General features: G+C 38.8%; 1 protein-coding gene across 2 annotated transcripts in view; it reads right to left on the reverse strand.

Annotated features, from left to right (window-relative positions):
• Positions 1 to 1249: 1249 nt before the first annotated feature.
• Positions 1250 to 18042, reverse strand: part of CFAP206 (cilia and flagella associated protein 206) — a 39661-nt gene continuing 22868 nt past the window's right edge. Inside the window, exons 1-12 of one of the 2 annotated variants that reach the window (XM_005485966.3) lie at positions 15756 to 16184; positions 14389 to 14472; positions 13997 to 14087; positions 12759 to 12947; positions 12344 to 12502; positions 11670 to 11878; positions 10717 to 10836; positions 8132 to 8330; positions 7273 to 7410; positions 5120 to 5313; positions 3960 to 4103; positions 1250 to 1480 (exon numbers count right to left, since the gene is read on the reverse strand). In XM_005485966.3, coding sequence (XP_005486023.2) covers positions 1250 to 1480; positions 3960 to 4103; positions 5120 to 5313; positions 7273 to 7410; positions 8132 to 8330; positions 10717 to 10836; positions 11670 to 11878; positions 12344 to 12502; positions 12759 to 12947; positions 13997 to 14087; positions 14389 to 14472; positions 15756 to 15863 — 1866 coding nt within the window. In that variant the 5' untranslated portion in view covers positions 15864 to 16184. Of the gene's footprint in view, positions 1481 to 3959; positions 4104 to 5119; positions 5314 to 7272; positions 7411 to 8131; positions 8331 to 10716; positions 10837 to 11669; positions 11879 to 12343; positions 12503 to 12758; positions 12948 to 13996; positions 14088 to 14388; positions 14473 to 15755; positions 16185 to 18042 lie in introns of those variants that run through there. The other variant, XM_074538280.1, reaches the window with a different exon arrangement.

Raw genomic sequence — 18042 nt, forward strand, 5'->3', positions numbered from 1 at the left:
GGAAAAAAAAAAAAGAGCTGCAGCTAGTAATTGCACTGATATTTTAATTAATAAGTCTAATCATTGGTGACCGCTCTTAATTTAAAAACATGGAGGAGCAGCACATCTAGCTGCTACTGATTAGTTTATTTTCCCAACAGAGAAAATCACAAATCACGTAGTCAAAAACAATTTAGCCAAGTTCTTTCTTAGTGCTCCCCTTACACTCCTTTTTTTTTTTTTTTTTTAATAATGCTTTGGGGATTAGTCCCTGTTGTGTAACTTTTAAAAGTGAAACCAAATACCTTGGAAAACAACAAGAGAGTGCTATCCTGCACAATGCCACAGAAAAATCACTCAGCAGCTTGAATCTTCATTGTCACAATCTTGTCTAGCTACGAGCCAGGAAACCACACCGCATCACAATGCACACACACACAAAAAAGATTTTGCACGCCTTATGCAATCACAGTTGTGCACCTGGACATTGTGCAGACAGCAGCTTGAGGAAGTCTTTATTGTCATTAATTTGTGTTTTCACACACAGAAATACCATCTGCAGTTGCATTGATCAGACCTGGCACATAATTCTTTGCCACAGTGACATAAAGCTAAAAACTTTTTCTCTGTTGTGCTTTAGTTTTTCAAACACAAGCAAAAGCTTCAAAAAGGTCCCCTGAAGTCAGTTCTATGGTTTGCAGTGTGCTCACCAGTACATTGTTTAGCCAAGAAATTGCTAGAGACCTAAAAGGGTGCCAGAACCACCCAAGACAGAAGCCCTCTTGTCAACCTCCCAGCCTTGGTCTGCACTCACTGGGCTGGGTTAATGCCAGCACAAACAGACAGGCCCAAGGACCCAGACTGGTTTCATTTTGTTGGTTTTGCCTTCTTGACAATTCTGCTCCTAGGCTGGAGCTGTGACATTTGAGTGACTCTCCTGGGGTAAGTTTTTTCACTTAAAGACAGTATTTCAACAAGCAATTGTTGCATTAAAACGTCAGTAAAATCCCAGAATGCTACATATTTAAATGTTGGAATTGAAAGTCCTTGGGAACATCTTGATTCTAAACTGCTATTTAAAATCTGTGCTTCAGGCTTATCACTTCTGTCACTTAATGCCAGTCAGCAGTCCCAACAGATAAGATAAATGAAACAGACCAACTGTTCCTGGAATCAACAGACACAGCAAAATCTTTAGTGTCTAAATTCACATATATTCAGGATTTTTATATACACATTCAAGATGCAGCTTCAGGTTTCTCATTTTCACTTAAGTTTCATCCAGTGGCCTTGTTAAGTCTACTGCCACCATATGTGTGGTGGGAGATGATCCTCCTCGGAGACCTCTCAAGAACACCTGGGGTTTGGGTACATTGCTTGAGTTGTCCCGCTTGGTCTGGGTGCCAGCTTCCTTTGGCAGGTACACTTGGGTGCAGTTCTCCCTTCTCATGTGGCTGAGATCAGTCTGCATGGAATGAGTTAACATGCGCCGCAAGTTGGCCTAAAGACACAAAAAGAATCAGATTAAGCAAAATTCTGTTTGAACATTTTAGCACCAGGTTATACTCAGGAGTGTTGGTCTATTTTACATCCATGGGCTTCACAAACCTGGAACATGGCCCACCTTACCCTCCTGTCAATACACAGTTGTGACTGTGATTTGGTAAATCCTCATCTAACAGGATGTGTGAACAGCACTTTAGGTGCCCCACACAATTTTAAATGAGTCTCTTAATAATTTCATATCATTGGTCATTGTCCTTCAAATTTTGTTAAATGCTTCACCTTTTTTTTTTTTTTTTTGTTAGAATAAAATGTTTTCATCACAAGTGCTTCCAGTCTTTGTCTGGTTTCTGCCAAATGTGATGAGGTTTAGAGGTTGGTGTCACAAAGTATCAGATAAAAGTGAAAAAATGCCTTAACCCTAACCCTAACCCTAACCCTAACCCCTTGACAAGGGGTAAAAGTTAGGGCAATTTATGATTAAAGCAGGTTATTCCCAGAAATTGCCATAGATACAACAACAAAACTACTTCTCACAAAGTGTTAATATTCCAAAGCCAGCACTTGAAACAAAAAAATGTTCCTTTATTCCACTGAGCCTTCTGTGTCAGCAATAATGTAAAACACTGTAAATTATGATATAATGTTGTCCTCAAAACACCCAAAATACAGTCTCATGCTGGAACTCAGGCCCCTCCAAGTAAGTGAGGAAGTCCCCGGAGTCCAGTCCAGTCAGTGAAGACTGGAGTCAGTGGAAGCTGGAGAGTGATACAGCTGGCCAAATGTCCTAAGTGTTGTATCAAGGCAAGTTAAAATATTCTCCAGCCTCCTCCACTGAGGTCTCTCTCTGCTGTAATGGCAGGTGAAGCACCTAAATATGGGCACATTTTGGTACCTTAATCTACAACTGAATCTTAAATGCAGAGTCATCAAGCAGAATCCAGCAAAGAACAATAAGGAACTTATAGAGAAGATGCCATGGGAAGAAAGACAATATATTAAGTTTTGTTTTGTTTTGTTTTGTCCCAAGGGTTTTAATGATGGAATGTATGCTATTACAAGGAACTATGCTTGCACAGAGAAACAAATGTGAGCTAAAAATTTTACTTCTAACAGCATATAGGTTTTCTAACAAAGCAATAGCTTAATATTTCATACCACTACAAGTTTTTTGGCTAAGTATGAAAAACACAAAAAACACCAAAGGCATGTGAGCTCATCCTCTAACAAAACCCACAAATATGTCTGATGTTCTCCTGAAGTATCAAATTCATTGATGCACTGGTAAACTATTTCTGTTATTTTATCACTTTGTTATGAAATGTTTTATCATCTCCATATTACAAATTAGCATAGTCAAAGCACTTTTGCATGCATCTGGGATTTTTTCTTTCAGCTCCATATCACTAATCTCACATTTGCACAGCTGAGGCTAGAATACCCTTAGTACTTTAAAGTACTTTTTCTAAATATTTCACACTAACGAGCTACAAATGTTTTTGAATGGTCTTCATGACCAGATAATGGAAAATATCCACTTCTGCTTATGCTGAAAAGCCACTGACCACATCTTATGTTTATTTATGTACTTTTGTCCTTTACAGAAGCAAAAGAGGCTTTTAGCTAGGCTTCTTGTAAACCTAACTGGCTTCTTTATATACCTCAGTAACAACTATTTCTTAGAATCCTTTATGAGCTAGCAACACTGGCAAGACTCTTCAGTCCAACATTTTGGTTTCCTTTCATAATGTTAGAGATTTCATGGCAAAAAGGAAACAGGAAGGAAATAGGCTGCCCAGTAGGCCACAGACCTCCACAATGCATCTGTTCACAGAAAAAAAAAAAAAAACCTTTAGTATTATATGTTCAGTTGATATTGTTAACTGCAATATTCCCCGTACTCACAAGTTGTTTATTTTGATTGAATCTGAAAATCAGGTGTTACACCTTGACAACTACATGTGCTGGCAAACCCTAGAAAGAAGCTTCTGACATATTTACTGTTAATTTAAAAGTTTTAATGTACATATGGGGTCAACCTTCTAAGGACAGACTGTGATTTCCAATCCATCAGAAAATCCTGATAGTATGACAAACATTTGCTTTGGCTTTTTCTCACCAAGAAATTATATAGTAGTATCTTCAACCAAATAAATTGATTTGAATGTAGAACAACCTTAACATCCAATGCAATTCAATTCAAAACAACAAACTATTATTACATAAAGAAGGCAACTGAAAAATTTGAAATTAATAGATATAGAAGTGGAAGCACTGCTCAAAAAACAGGGAAAATATGTAAGAAGTGAGAAAAGTCTAAAAATAAGGAGAATATCTAGAAAAAAAATTGGACCAGTTGTAATGAAGTATATGTCTTTGACTAAAAGGTTAGATTTATGTTTCAAGGAACAAAAATTAAGAATAATTTATTATAAATTTGTTATATCCAACAATGAAAATCTGATAACAGTACAAACCAGTTTTATTGCTTTTCTTCTCAGTTCCCATTCATTCCATTCATAGGATCTCACAATAGTTGGAGGCAAGATATGAGTATCAGTTTGAGTACCACTCTCACGTTTTTGGGGTGGTTTCATTGAACCTGTGCTTGCCTTTCTGACCTGGATGAAAAGAAACAACCAAAGCCAAGCAAGGCATTGAGAAGAATACACAGAAATAGCATATGGGTATGGTACTTTTTAAAAGCAAATAGAGACCTGCAAACCACAAGTGGATAATTATTTTTACATTCAACAATATTTTTGTTCCCCATGCCCCCACTAAAAGGAAAACATTTAGCATCTGGTGGATTTAATTTCTGACAGAAAACCTTTGAGGCAGAGACCACAGATGAGTTGCAGGCTCCTGCCAACCGAGTGAGTGCTTAATTGTTGGATTTTAGAAAAAATGGGCCCCATCACCAGTATTTTATGATGCAGGCACCCCAGTTTGTCTTCATGAATGGATTAAAAATCACAAATCATAACTAGGAGAAGTGCACACATCTCTGCTATAGCTGGGATATAAACTATATTTGAAACCAAGGGCCAGTTCAAGACTACATTCTTTCCACTGCTAGGGATCTAAAATTCACAAGTGGATCACAGAGAATGTTGCCTATAAATCCAAACCAAGTCTTTGAATTTCCCAGAATAACACCATCACATTCATTATTGGTGACTCTCCTTTTATTTTTTAATATGTTCCATAACTTCTGTCCCCAGATACAACTACACCCTCATCCAGTACACATGGATGGACTGCTGAGCTAAAGCTCCACTTAATGTGATATCTGACATCTCTTCTGTGGCATTTATTTACTGGTCCTTTAAGCTACTTTTGCAGCAATGAGGAAAAGAAACATCAGACACAAGACCTGCCTAGGCTATGGACTAGCAGCTTTTACCACTGCCAGAGTGCTTTGGATTTACATATTCTCCTCTGAATAGATAAGGTGAGAATGACAGTAAGTAGAAACATTTCTTCAACACTCTGAAGACTTGTAAAAGATGGAGCTTCAGACAGGCAGAGGATTTTACTTCTTTCCTAAAGATAGGTATCATCTGTTCTCTTTTAGAAAGGACAGACCAACCAGTGACCCAGCAGCTGTTCAGCAAGAGGCATGGGCAGTGTGTACCTGTGCATGTGGAACAAGGTATTCAAACTGATGATGGAGCTCAAGCAGTTGAATTAGCTCTGCATATTTTTTGGCTTTTTCTATATTCAATTGAATGAACTTATCTGGATCTTTAGCAAAGATGTATGCATCTTCTTTTGAACTGAAAACATAGTATTTCTCCTTGTGCTTCAAAATTCCAATAGCAGGATTTCCTAAAAGTGAGAAGAAAAACTAACCCAAAATAAGCCCCACAAATCAAAATAGTGAACAGCATGATATCCAATAAGACATTTGTAATCAAGATTCTGTGTTTGCCTCGAGTTAGTTTCACTTCCTTCATTTCTGAACTCAGTATAAACCCTTAAAAGCAAGCTTTTTTAAAACATAGAAAACTCTATTTCGTTAGGTCAGTAAAACTGCTTTTGATCAGTTCATATCAAGCATGCCTTAGGGTGCATGTCTCAGAAAAACAACAGATAAAACACATATAGCAAAGGCATAAGAAATCAGTCTTTACCCTCAAATGTTTCCCCTAAAATGTTCAGCAAATATCTGATTGCAGATCAGTAGTGCAGTTATACCAAAGGGCATGACTCTGACATGAACTGAAGAAGCAGATAAAGCAGCTGGGAAGCCAAACATCAAATTAAGAGAGAAAATGAAGTGTCAATAAAGGCCAAATAACTTATACAGGAAAACACAAACTGATTTCAAGGACAGTGGCAGGTTGGGCTTCAGATGTCATTGCCCAGGAAAGACCAGAATCATCACAGACCTTGAACACACTCAGTCAAAAAAGGAATTATTAGTATGCAAACAGAGGAAGAGAAGAAAACCAATATTGTAACAACCTATAATAATATTTGTAATAATACATTTTGTTCCAACACAACAGAACAAGTAAAAGGGAGCTAGGGGTGATCAAGGGCTTGTGATACCTTTCATAGAAGGAGGGATTAAAGAAGAAAGCCTCCTCAGCATTAAAAAGAAAAAAGATATAATATGATAGGGGGTTATAAAACCATGAATTGTGTGCAATATAAAATTACTAATTAGTAATTTTCCTAACAGAAGGACTATCAAGTGTTCGTTGAAATTATCAAGCCAGAGCTTAAAACCATCTCAAAAAGAGGTACCTTTTCATAGCATGTATAATTATAATTGTGGGGCTCTTGAGAATAAGAATATCCCATGACAAACTCTAGATGGATTCCAGAATCAATTAGATAAATTAAAACCTCTTTGAAGGATTATTCAACAGAAGGTTACAGACTTAACATTAATCAGAGGAAATCCCATAACCACCAACTGCTAGGATTGAAAGGATATAATTAAAGAAAGATCACTCTGACTTGAATTCTCATAATTTTAAAGTGTTCATGACCGTCCATGTGCAGTAATCAGATACAGGGCTAGAGAGACCTTCAATCCAACTAAGGACAGATGTTCTCATGTGCAGTACTAAGTGCAAGTAAATTACATTGCCATAAAAATATCTGTTCTTTAGTACTGACTAGTAAATGGCCGTACTTTCTTCCCAAACTCCCATAGGTTTAAAAAAATTATATATGGACAGGTTCTAGAAAGGAACAGGAAGATGGGAAACATGAACTAGGATAGTTGAAGTAAGGCTAACTTTCAAGACAGATGAGCCTAGAGAGACCAAAAATTCCTACAATTAGTTGACTTAATCAAGTGCACTTTTGTATTCTTTTCAGGAAAGATTTTTAGTACTTTGTCATGACTATTTAAAATACATATGAGGTAAGCATGAATGGCTATGTTTACACATATGGATGCACAAAACAGAAGGAATTGCCAGTTCCCTATGCCTGCACTACAGCACATTAACAGCAGTAACCAAACCTGTATTCAATTGCAGTGTAGGTTATACAGACACACACAGAGCAGGAAGAAACATTTATCCATCCCATCTTGTTTCTGCCCTTGCTCCTCTTCAAGCCATCCTGCCTTCTACCAAGGGCAGTTTATTTATGTATTTTAAAAAAGATACTTTAACAATGGAAATAAGTTACCTGGGGTGAAAATTGCAAATGTAGAAAAACAGTATTCCAGCTTTGACATAAGAGGATGCATTCAGAATGCCTTTACATTTTTCCTAATCCTTGTGTAAATATATTGTATGGAAAATATCTAACCACAAAGCATACCTGGTAGGATGATACCTTTCACACCAATTGAATGTGCACAGAAACCACGGTACTGGATCAGCAACTGATCAAAGTTTTCAGTAGTCTCTGGAAAAAGCCATTCTTGGTTCGTGAAATCAGAAACATTCACTCTGGTTTCTAAGAAAAGATAAAACAAAGGAAGGACTTCAATATTAAAATATCAGATGTCTAAAAGCTAATGATATTACAGGATGACCAGATTACTCTGGTTTTCACAGGATGACCTGGAGTGCCCAGATCCCAGAAGGCAAAATTTCGTCCTGCCTTGAAAGCAAACCTACTGAAAATCAGTTCTGTGAGAACCTTCTTTAGTAGCATTAGTTTTCTTTGAAAACGTGGGACAACAACAGGAAGACAATAGTTTAATCTTTGATTTTGTTTTCACCCACACATGCATTACAAACGCCCTGGCATAAAACTTGGTTCCTGAGGATACCATCTTACAAACAATTCCTTCTGGTAACCAAAGCCCTGTTAAATCATTTTGTTTATACTCTACCCCTCAATTTCCAAAGTTCTGAAATGTATAAAAAGACATTAATACACTTCAAAAAAATTTTTTTAAAAAATATATTCTCTGATCATTCTGAAATTTTTGTAAGGCATATTTGTATCTAGAAACTTTATTTTAACTTTATATGTAAAAATAGAATCACGAGCTACACTACATGAAAATGTAAAGCTATACCCTACAAGGCTCATTTTAATTTACTGTGCAAATTCTGAGTAGTAAATAATCAATATAGCACACCTTCTGTAAAGCACCTATTGTAAAGAAAATTCAAACTACAAAATCTTGGAAAATTAAGGAAAATCAAAAAGTTTCAACTTTCCATACCCATGGTTTCTTTTATCCTTTCCTCATCACTTTTCACAGTCACTCCTTCCAGAAGAGATGTTAGCATTTCCTCTGGAAAAAGCTGTGATTGGATTTCCAAGAATTGTTGCAGATTGTCAGCCATATTTGTGAGGAAGCTTAGCAGTAGCATTTCATCCTGAAAGCCGGCCCAAAGCTTAGAAAGTTCCATAAACAGAGGCTGGAACATAAAGAAAATTATCTGAAATACAGATTTGTTTTATGTCTACGGTGTAACCCAACTGTGCACAACAATCTCAGCTATGAACAAAGCAGCCAGAAATTCCAGGGGAACTCAGGGACACTGTAAGAGTTGTACTTCTCTATATTTTACTTCAGAGCCTTTCTCAAATAAATGTACTCTGTGACCATGCTTTGAATTTAGCACTTCACTGACAATACAGTTTTGTAACTGAAAACATGGCGTACAGGAGTAAGGACCAGAAGGAACACACCTGATTAATTACCAAAGTAGGTAAAACCACACCTCTATACAAACTACCCGGTTTGTTATTTTGTCTGCCCTGCTTCCAGAGTGAGTTGGCACCACAGCCCCAGGCCACCATGTGTCTCAAATGGAAGGGATGCAGGCCTCTCCAGAGTTGTCCAGGTTTAGGGCAAAACTGGAGGCTGCCCTTCCCAGCACTGACATGCTATTGGCATACAGGTGTAGGCACATAAAGTAGCAGCCTATAAGTTTTAAGTTTAAATGCTGTTGTCAATGACAGTGACATAAAATGTGCCCTGTTACACCTAAACACACAGAGAGCATTTACAGCAAGAGATTCAATCAATCTGAAATGCACACTTAACCACACATTTTATGCATGCTAACAACATTATCATAAGAGCAGCCAATAGAGCCAGCTCTGAAATTCATCAGCATTGCTAATGCTGTGGAAATGTTATGGTTACAAAAATGGAAGAAACTAAAGGAAGATCAAAAACATTCTTAATAGAATAAACAAAGAATATTAATGAAATATACTACTTTTCCTAAAACAAGTGTTTGCTACAAATATAGGCCTTATCTTATACTTTTTAAAAGACAAAATGCCCTGTATCTCCACCTTTGTAGAGGATCCAGCTTGTTGGCAACAAGCCAAAGACAAGAAAAATTATTTAAATAGTGTGTTAATAAAAAAATCTCTTCCTGAAAAGGATCTGAAATTGAAAGGCATTATATATTTTGTCTTCAGCAGAGAAGTCAAATCAACTAACCAACCAGAAGAGAAAAAAATTCCAGGAAGGCAGCAAACAACAATAGACAGCTTTTAGGGAAAAGGGTAAGATATATCAGTCACTCAAGCCCCACAAAGATACAAAAGAGGAAAAACTGCTTTGAGTAGCTGGACAAAAGGGGAAAATGTTCTCCAAACAAGAACATCTGGTTTATAAAATCAAAAGCATACATAAATTGAAGTTTGGATCATTCAGGTCAAGTGCTGTTCCCATGAGTTTCCAGCTTGGATGCTCTTATGGGAAGTGTAAAAAATACTCTGAGTAGGTGGGGGTCATGATCTTCCTCTTCCTCCGCAGTAGGCTTTTTTTTTCTTTCTAATAATTAGCTTAGAATGTGAAAAAATAACCTAAAACATGCATGAAACTGCATGCTGGTGCAGCAGCCAACCACAAGGAATTGGAATGATAATCAAATCACACAAAATAATGAGCTCTTACAAGAAAAGCAAATTTAAATGAAGCTGGTTTCTAGCGTATTTCTCTCCTGTTTCCTTTATAACATGCCAGCATAATATTCCCAGGTTTTCACAGGCTTATTAAGCAGCCTCCCTCATAATACCTGTAGTTCACAGCACTCATTCCCTTTCCCCCAATACCTCCTTCCCATGTCCTGTAGCTCCCAACCAAGGGTACAACGGTACAGAATCACAATCCTTCAGTGGCTGCTCACTGGCCAGAGAGTACACAAACCTCATTTCAGACCTGATCTTGGTAACACTCTAATTGTGTGTCTCTAGTTGCTCTTATTTTTCCCCCATAAAACTTGCAGAAAATTACATATTTTGAGATCTTTTGACTCTGACAAATGTGACTGAAACTTGGCAACAGGTTAAGAAGCTATTGGGAGGGGAAAAGAGGCTGACACCCATCACAGAAACCCAGTTTCTTCAGAAAAATTTTATCAGTGACTCATACTGTAATTACAGGGATTGCTATGTGAGGGAACTTTAAAAGAATCATACTCAGTTGTGCTGTTTTCTGCAATCATTATGTTCTTACAGTTTCTGCAATGAATGGGAAAGAATATATACACACATAAAAAAGGAAATCTACAAATAATGACAACTCAAGACACTTACAGTAAAATACTATTTAATTCCTTTGCTCCCTTTTTGTACCTTACCTTTTTTTACCTTAAGAGCAAGTCTTTTACCTTAAGAGCAAGTCTGTCCCTTCAAAAATCCCAGATTTTTGATATTGTAATATAGGGAAAATTTGTAGCCTCTTGCTAAACATAAACTACTCAAAAACACACCTGCAAAGTATCTTACTTTATTAATGTTTTCTACTGAAGAAGTAATGAGTTTCCTATTCATAATACTTACAAAAACTTCTCTGGACTCTACGGAAGTCTTATCCTGCACTGTGTTTTTCAATAACATCATTGCCGCTTCAAACTGAGCATCCAACGATTCAACTTCTTGAGCACTTGTAATTGCATTAGACTGGAAAGAGAACAAGAGGCAAAACGTATCGCACTCCAAAAATCAAGTATTTAGTAACAAGTATTTACCCGGGCCTCTTCTTTCAACTATTTTCAGAACGATTGTTTTAGGGAACAAAATGTACTCTAGCTATCCACAGAATACATCTTTCCTCAAATGTTCAGGTGTTCAGGCACTTCGGTCACACATAAACTTACAATTTTTATAGAAAATCCTCTGGATTTTCCCAATGAAGAGAACAAAAAGAAAAAAAAAGTACATTTTTTCAATGCCTTATACAGGAAAGACTAATAAAAAACTGCAGTTTCTCTAAAGACAAATGAAAAGCTCTTCAGTAATAAAACAAGAATTTAAATTGTATTCTCCAAAGACTTTTGATGACTCCATATATTTTGGGGGTGTCTGCAGACTAAAACTGAGAATTTAAGGATTGATCAAGGAGATTTTTTTCCTCATGCCTTTTGGGGCAGAGAATTAGTATGCAAAGAACTGTTTAATGGTGGACTTGACAGTGCCAGTCTGTCCAGTCAGCCATATTTGTCCAGTTTTTTTTCTAAAGCTGCAGTGTCACCTTTAGGGGAAAAAATAGCATATTAACAGTACTGCTGTGAAGCATTTACATTTATATACAAGTTTATCAAATCATTGAGGTTGGACTCAATGATTTTAAAGGTATTTCCAAAGCTAAACAATCTTTGGTTCTTTATCTAAACATATATTTTATTTTATTTCATTTATTTCCAAATATTTTTCCTTATATTTCTGTCCTGTGCAAGTAGGTAACTTGAAGACATTCCACCTGCATTAAAAGTCCACAGGATATAACACCTCACCTGAAGGATGCAAAGGAAGGCTTCATACTGTCTCACATTGAATAGTGCTTCTTTTAATTTAAGAAATCTAAGCTGGGAGAAGCTCTGGGGGTCCTCCTGCATGGCCTCCAGCAGGGCTGTGTATTGGTGGGCCAGCAGCTGGCAGGAGTTCAGACGCTCGTCGAGAGTCCGCGTAGCCGAGGGAATGGCTTCGCTCAGGATCTCTGGCACTAGTCATGTGGAATAAGTATGAAATGTGTATAAAAGGAATTAATGAAGTCATTATCACATGGTTAAAGTGCAATATTTGAGCATAACGGTCTTCCAATTAAATTTTGATTTCTACATTTTGTTCTTATATTCATGCATTTCCAAATACTTGTAAACCAGATTAAATCACCCTATCTCACTAGTCAGGTTGTTGCAAATATTTAGAATTACAGGTGTGGAAATACCACAGTCAAGTCAAGGAATGTGAGAAAACTTGCTTTATGGTAGATGCAACTCTGTTGCTACAACTGACATGGGTTTCCTGAGAGTATCTGCACAATTTTCAATTCTCAGTTTCCTAATTTGTAAAATACCAGTAACAATAACACACCTCCCTGAGATGGGAAATTATTGGAGCAGCTCCAGTGAAGAAGTCCAGTAGAATGAATTGGGAATACCCAGCTCAAATGCAGTTGTTTACTTACAGTCATCAATGCAGCTTCCTCCTCTCTGGCACTGCTTGTTGTACAAACGAATTCCTGTCACTAGCATGGCAAGATCTTTCAGCTGCTGTTCTTTGTCCTTCTTACTGAGTGAGATGAAAGTAATAATTTCTGTCTGGGGGAATATACTCTGCAAGGCAGCTGTAAGCATTAGTGAGAGAAAACCCTCAATATGAGGGAATAGAAAAGAAAATCATTAAATAAGCAAAAATAGCCTCTCCTAAACAAAAGGAGGAAATATATGGGAAATTTACACTTCAAGGCTAAGCAGTGACGGTTTGGACAGCAAGCATTCATCACAGTTTACCCCATTTGTATGTAAATATCAGTGAAGAGGAAGTGAAATTTTATTTTTTCAAGAAGAAGAGCCAAATTTCACAGCTGGGGGTTTACTGACCTGTTACCTCCCTGACAGCCTCAATATCTGTTGGGGACCCCAGGCCAGATCTCAGCAGCACATAGGCAACAATCTTTTGATACATATTCTCCATTTCTTCTCGTGTATGTGGACCACTCTCAGTGACGGCTCTAACTACAGGAGCCACTTTTCCTTCCAGAACACGCTCCTGCTCACTCAGTAATTCATCTAGGAAAGAAGGACACTTAAAAAGTGCTATCCAAATCCTTTGAAATTTGCCCTATACAGAGGGTGTAATTCATTTCCACAGTCAGAGCACAACTTTAGGTTTCTGAAACACAGGTACATGAAAGAGATGTTTGTAGTACCACATCATTAGAATTAAAACCAGCAGAGTTAAACATTAATGGGATGTTAATTAGCATGACTAACATCAGTCAGTAGAGTCCTGAGAACCGTTCAGGCCAAGCCAGACAGCAAGTCTCTGGCTCTCTGAACTCTTCTGACTGTAGGAGGCCTTAACTTACCCACACACAATATTTCAAAGACGCCTGAAGTTACATGCTCAAGTTGGAACACTCCTCAGGATCTCAAAAACTTGCTGGAGCTACCGAGCATATAGAGTTCAGAGAATTTAGGAGAAGCTCCCCATGTTGCTAATTTTTAGTTTTAATCCATGCTAACAGGAAAACATTGTCATTATCTCCCCACAGAGAAATGTTTTTTTCACATCTATGCTTGTTCTGTCTTCCATTTCCCAGCCAGCTTCCACTGTCCCTTTGAGATCAGGAATTACATTTACAGCAAAGGCATTTTCTCCATTTCATTTTATTTTCACATTCTCATTCTCAGATCATGTGAGATTACTACTGATGAGAGAAAAACGTAGTCAGCTAAAGCTGTAACTGCTTGTTCAAGATTACTCACATCTCCCAGTTAGGGATATTGATAAAATACTGATTTCTGAGGGCCTTCAGACACACAAGTGCAGGTGCAAGCTTTTCTCGCTGAAGGCAGCTAACCACTGAGAGTGTAAGTGTCCTCAAGCAGCCTCATACATTATATTCAGTAAATCTCTCAGACAGCATGAGAAGAGTGTACTCTCAAATCTAATGTACACTTTTCCCTGCTATATCCATACTGAAACATCAGACTCCTGTACAGTAAATTTCTCCTGGGATTTTATTTTGTTTACTGACAGGATTAATTTAACAGTAATTACTATTCTTATATTATAAACTCAGCATCAACTTCTATGAAAACATATTTGAAATTACCTCGGTTTGCATAGTTCATATCAAAGTAAACTTGCATCTTAATTGTGCTTAGGGATGGGTTTGTTGTGTCAAGCAGTCTGGTAACACAGAGCTAAAAAGAGAGTCAGAGAAGTGAGTTCTTTCTCATCTCTGGGGAAACATCTGAACTGACAGTGATCTACTAAAGGTTTCACAACAGCTGTAGAGCCCCCTCACTACCATTTTCTCCATATAAAGGTTTTCTAAGGCATTTATTTATGGAAACATAGTCCAGTCGTTAGCTACAGAGCCATGAGAATAAAGCAGCACTCAAATTTTGAAAGTGTTCATGTAATTTTAGTTAACAGGAGCAGAGAGCAAATAATACTATAGTCTTAAATAAGTAATGACTCTCAACATCATGTCAGAATTACCTGGATAAGATCCTGGATATCCTTTTCTGTAAGGCTTCGATCCATATTAAAATCATTTCTTGGATCTAACACAACAGCTTTCACCTAGAGATTGCCAAAAGAAAGATACTAATTTATGTCCCAAAATATCATCTTTGCAACTCACTTTTTATTTTCTGAAATATCTCAGATGCATTTAATATTTCTTTACTATTTTTTTATCCATTTCAGTCTTTGATAATGAAACAAATTACTTCATTTCACATCTTGCCAGTTTCAATCTCAGTTCTCAGGCACAAAAAAAAAGTGATACAAATATTTAAATATAGCTCCTTTAAAATTTACTTGGAAAAATATTTTCTTAAGTAACATTTTTTTGAAAATCCATCATGGTTGTTTATAAACTTCTAAGTCGGTGCTATATGCATTGATATAAACATTTACCATTTGAATAAAAAACCCCATAGTGTTCTACATGCAAGAAAATAAGTGCATGTTTGCAATTGGTGTTCATGCTAGGTGTCTTGCCAGCCACTTGTACAAATTCTTTACTCATTAAAATTTTCCTGCTTAATTGATTAATACTGCTTTTGAGCCCAATCTTTTTCCTAAAGCTGCAGTGTCACCTTTAGGGGAAAAAATAGCATATTAACAGTACTGCTGTGAAGCATTTACATTTATATACAAGTTTATCAAGAGCTGATCTTCAACAAAAAAAGAATCTAGCCCATCTTTCTTCAGACACAGCTTTGCAGGCACATCCAGACTATATTCTGCAGTAGTGCTGTGTCTCCTAAGAGATGCCAAAATGTAAAATGCTTTTAGGATACTTAAAGTTGTCTACCAAGGACAATATTGAGATTGAAGTCATTAAATTTTCCCTTTAAATGTGATCAAAGCAAATTCCTTCAAATATTCAGCCTATTTATAGTACCTGGCCCTGTCTGAGCAGAGAAACAAAATTATCCATCACAAGAGAAGGAGGAGGTGAACATAGAAGAATAAATATAGCTGCTGCATTAAACATTCACCTATGCGTCACAGGTTCATTTATGAGAGTGTGAAGAAACGTTGTTAAAACTTGGTAAAACTTCTCTTTTTCACTTCTGAAAGAAAACAATGGTTTATCTGCCTGCAGAAGAAAGCTCCAGTTGGAGTTCAGAGAGTTTGCAGGACTCAGGACCTGCAGCCTCCTTGAAGCATTATATTCCCATAAGATTTCAGGGGAATAAAATACTTTTCCAGGTTTTTAGGACCCAATACTGGAGCTGAGTGCCCCTTTAAAACACCTCACTGCAGGCAATGGGAAACCAAGGTATTTCCAAGTTCAGGTCACCCCTGACAGCCTCAGCTGCCGCCAGCCCCTGAATGCCTCCTGTCGCGCTTACCATGAAGGCCACCAAGGTTTCCGAGAGGCTTTGTCCCTGGGCAGAGCACTCCAGGCCCACCTGGCGGATTATTCTCTTGAGGACACTTTGGGTCAGCTCGCCGGCCATGCTGGCCAAACACGCCGGCCCTAACCGGGTTACAGTCAGCGAGGTTTCACTGCAGCGAGGGTCCCTGCCGGCCCGAGCCCGCCGCTTGCTGAGCAGCCTGTCCCGCCGCCGAAGCTCCCCGGTGCCGCTGTCCCCGCGCTGGCCGCTGGCCACGGGCGGGAGCCGAGCGCGGCCCCGGGCGTTGCCATGGGGACGCGGCCCGGCCCGGCCCGGCCTGCGGGAGAGCGGCGAGGGCAGGCGGGGATGGGGATTTACACGCGGAGCGCAGGGAGACAGGGTTTGTGCGGGATAGATGGGGCGGTGTGTGTGCAGAACGTACACGCCTGCATGTACTCCAAGGACGCGGCAGTGGAGGCACAGGAGCGCAGGTGTGAGTGTCTGGGCACGCACACAAACTGTGCTGTGGACGTCTGCAGCTATGGCTGTATGCAGCTGTGTCTAAATATACATACATATGTATGTATAAAGACACATACATACCGTATATATACCTTAATATCACAGAATTGTTAGGGTTGGAAGAAACCTATGGAAATTATCCAGTCTAACCCCCCTGCCAAGGCAGGGTCACCTGGAGCAGGTTACTCAGGAATGTGTCCAGGTGGGTTTGGGAGACCCATGAGCTCTCTCTGGGCTGCCTGTTCCAGGGCCCTGCCACCCTCAGTGTAGAAAAGTTCTTCCTCATGTTGAGGTAGAACTTCTTGTGCTTTAGATTATGGCCCCTGCTCCTCACCCTCTCACTGGGCACCACTGAAAAGTGTCTGGCAGCACCATCCTCTTGGCACCCATCTTTGAGATATTTATGTGCTTTAATGAAATCCTCTCTCAGTCTTTTCAAGGCTAAAGAAGCCCACCTCTTGCAGTCTCTCCTTATGAGAGAGATGTTCCAGACCCCACATTGTTTTTATGGCCCTCCTCTAGACCCATGTATACTCATAGATACAATATATATCCCCCCACCATGGCAGCGGGGGTCAGAACTAGGTGATCTTTAAGGGCCCTTCCAACCCAAACTGCTCTATGAATGTTCTGCTTGAGGGGGGCAGAGTGGGAAAAAGAAAACCTTCATGCCAAGCAAGCACACAGCCAAAACACCTGTGTGCTAACAACACACCAAAAATCCAAAGCACAACATCACAGGGAATGCTGATAAGTAGGCTAACTGCATCCCAGCCAGACCCGGTACAGATAAATGTATTTACACAGCTATAAATGCATACAATACATAGATAAATTCACACATACATGTACAAACAAAATGTGTGAATGGTACACAATGAGTGCTGCAGGCAGAGGCAGCACAGATGAGGCAACTTTGCAACACAAGCAAGACAGCCATCTTTGCTTTCAGGTCTCATGGTTGCTGCTGGAGGTAGCAGCTCCTCTGGGTGCAGTGCCTGCAAGTACTACAGGCCACAGCCTGCAAGCAGCAGCCCAGTGAGCCCCAAGTTCTTGCACACACCAGTGGGCACACCACTGGATGAATGCACTGCCTTGCTGTAAGTGGTTCAGTTAGTCAATATGCAATTAATTCCAACTTTTCTGTGTCAGATAGAGGAAAGAGTAATAGCATGCTAATTAAATTTAAAAGCCGTGTCCCTGAAAGGCAATCTAATAAGCTCAAAAGGCACGGGGAATGTAGGAATAACAGATGAAAAGCTACACCAGTTTTCCATTGATTTAATTTTTTCCCTTTGATTTACACTGTCAGACAGAGGGAACTCCACTGAGAATCATGAGGAGATCAAGATGATAATTTTTTTCCACTGTGACCTCAGACAAGTCACTCTTATCAGTAAAATTAAGATGATACTATGCTACCTGGCAAGTAGCTGCAGGGTTACATCTATGTTGTCAGTGTGTGTACAAAGATACAGTGCAAGGAGTGCCAGCATAACCCATGGGAAATGCTTTGGGAAGGTCTGTGGAACAGGGACCAAAACAACCCTGCAACAGACATTGTGAAGTCTTAGGTTTCATTCTAGAAGCACAGCTAATGGGGCTTCTTAATATGTCCTCTTTGATATTTTTAAAATTCTGTACCCTTAAGCTCAGTAATTATAGCAAGACTTTCATCAAGAGCATAAAAATCTGTAGGACCTCTTTTTCTGCAAATTGCTGGATGAGAAGCTTTTGGGACCCTTCCTGGAGCAGAAGTGTGTTGCTGTTAGTGAGCTTA

This window comes from Zonotrichia albicollis, chromosome 3, assembly GCF_047830755.1.
Source record: "Zonotrichia albicollis isolate bZonAlb1 chromosome 3, bZonAlb1.hap1, whole genome shotgun sequence".
Classification (NCBI taxonomy): domain Eukaryota; kingdom Metazoa; phylum Chordata; class Aves; order Passeriformes; family Passerellidae; genus Zonotrichia; species Zonotrichia albicollis.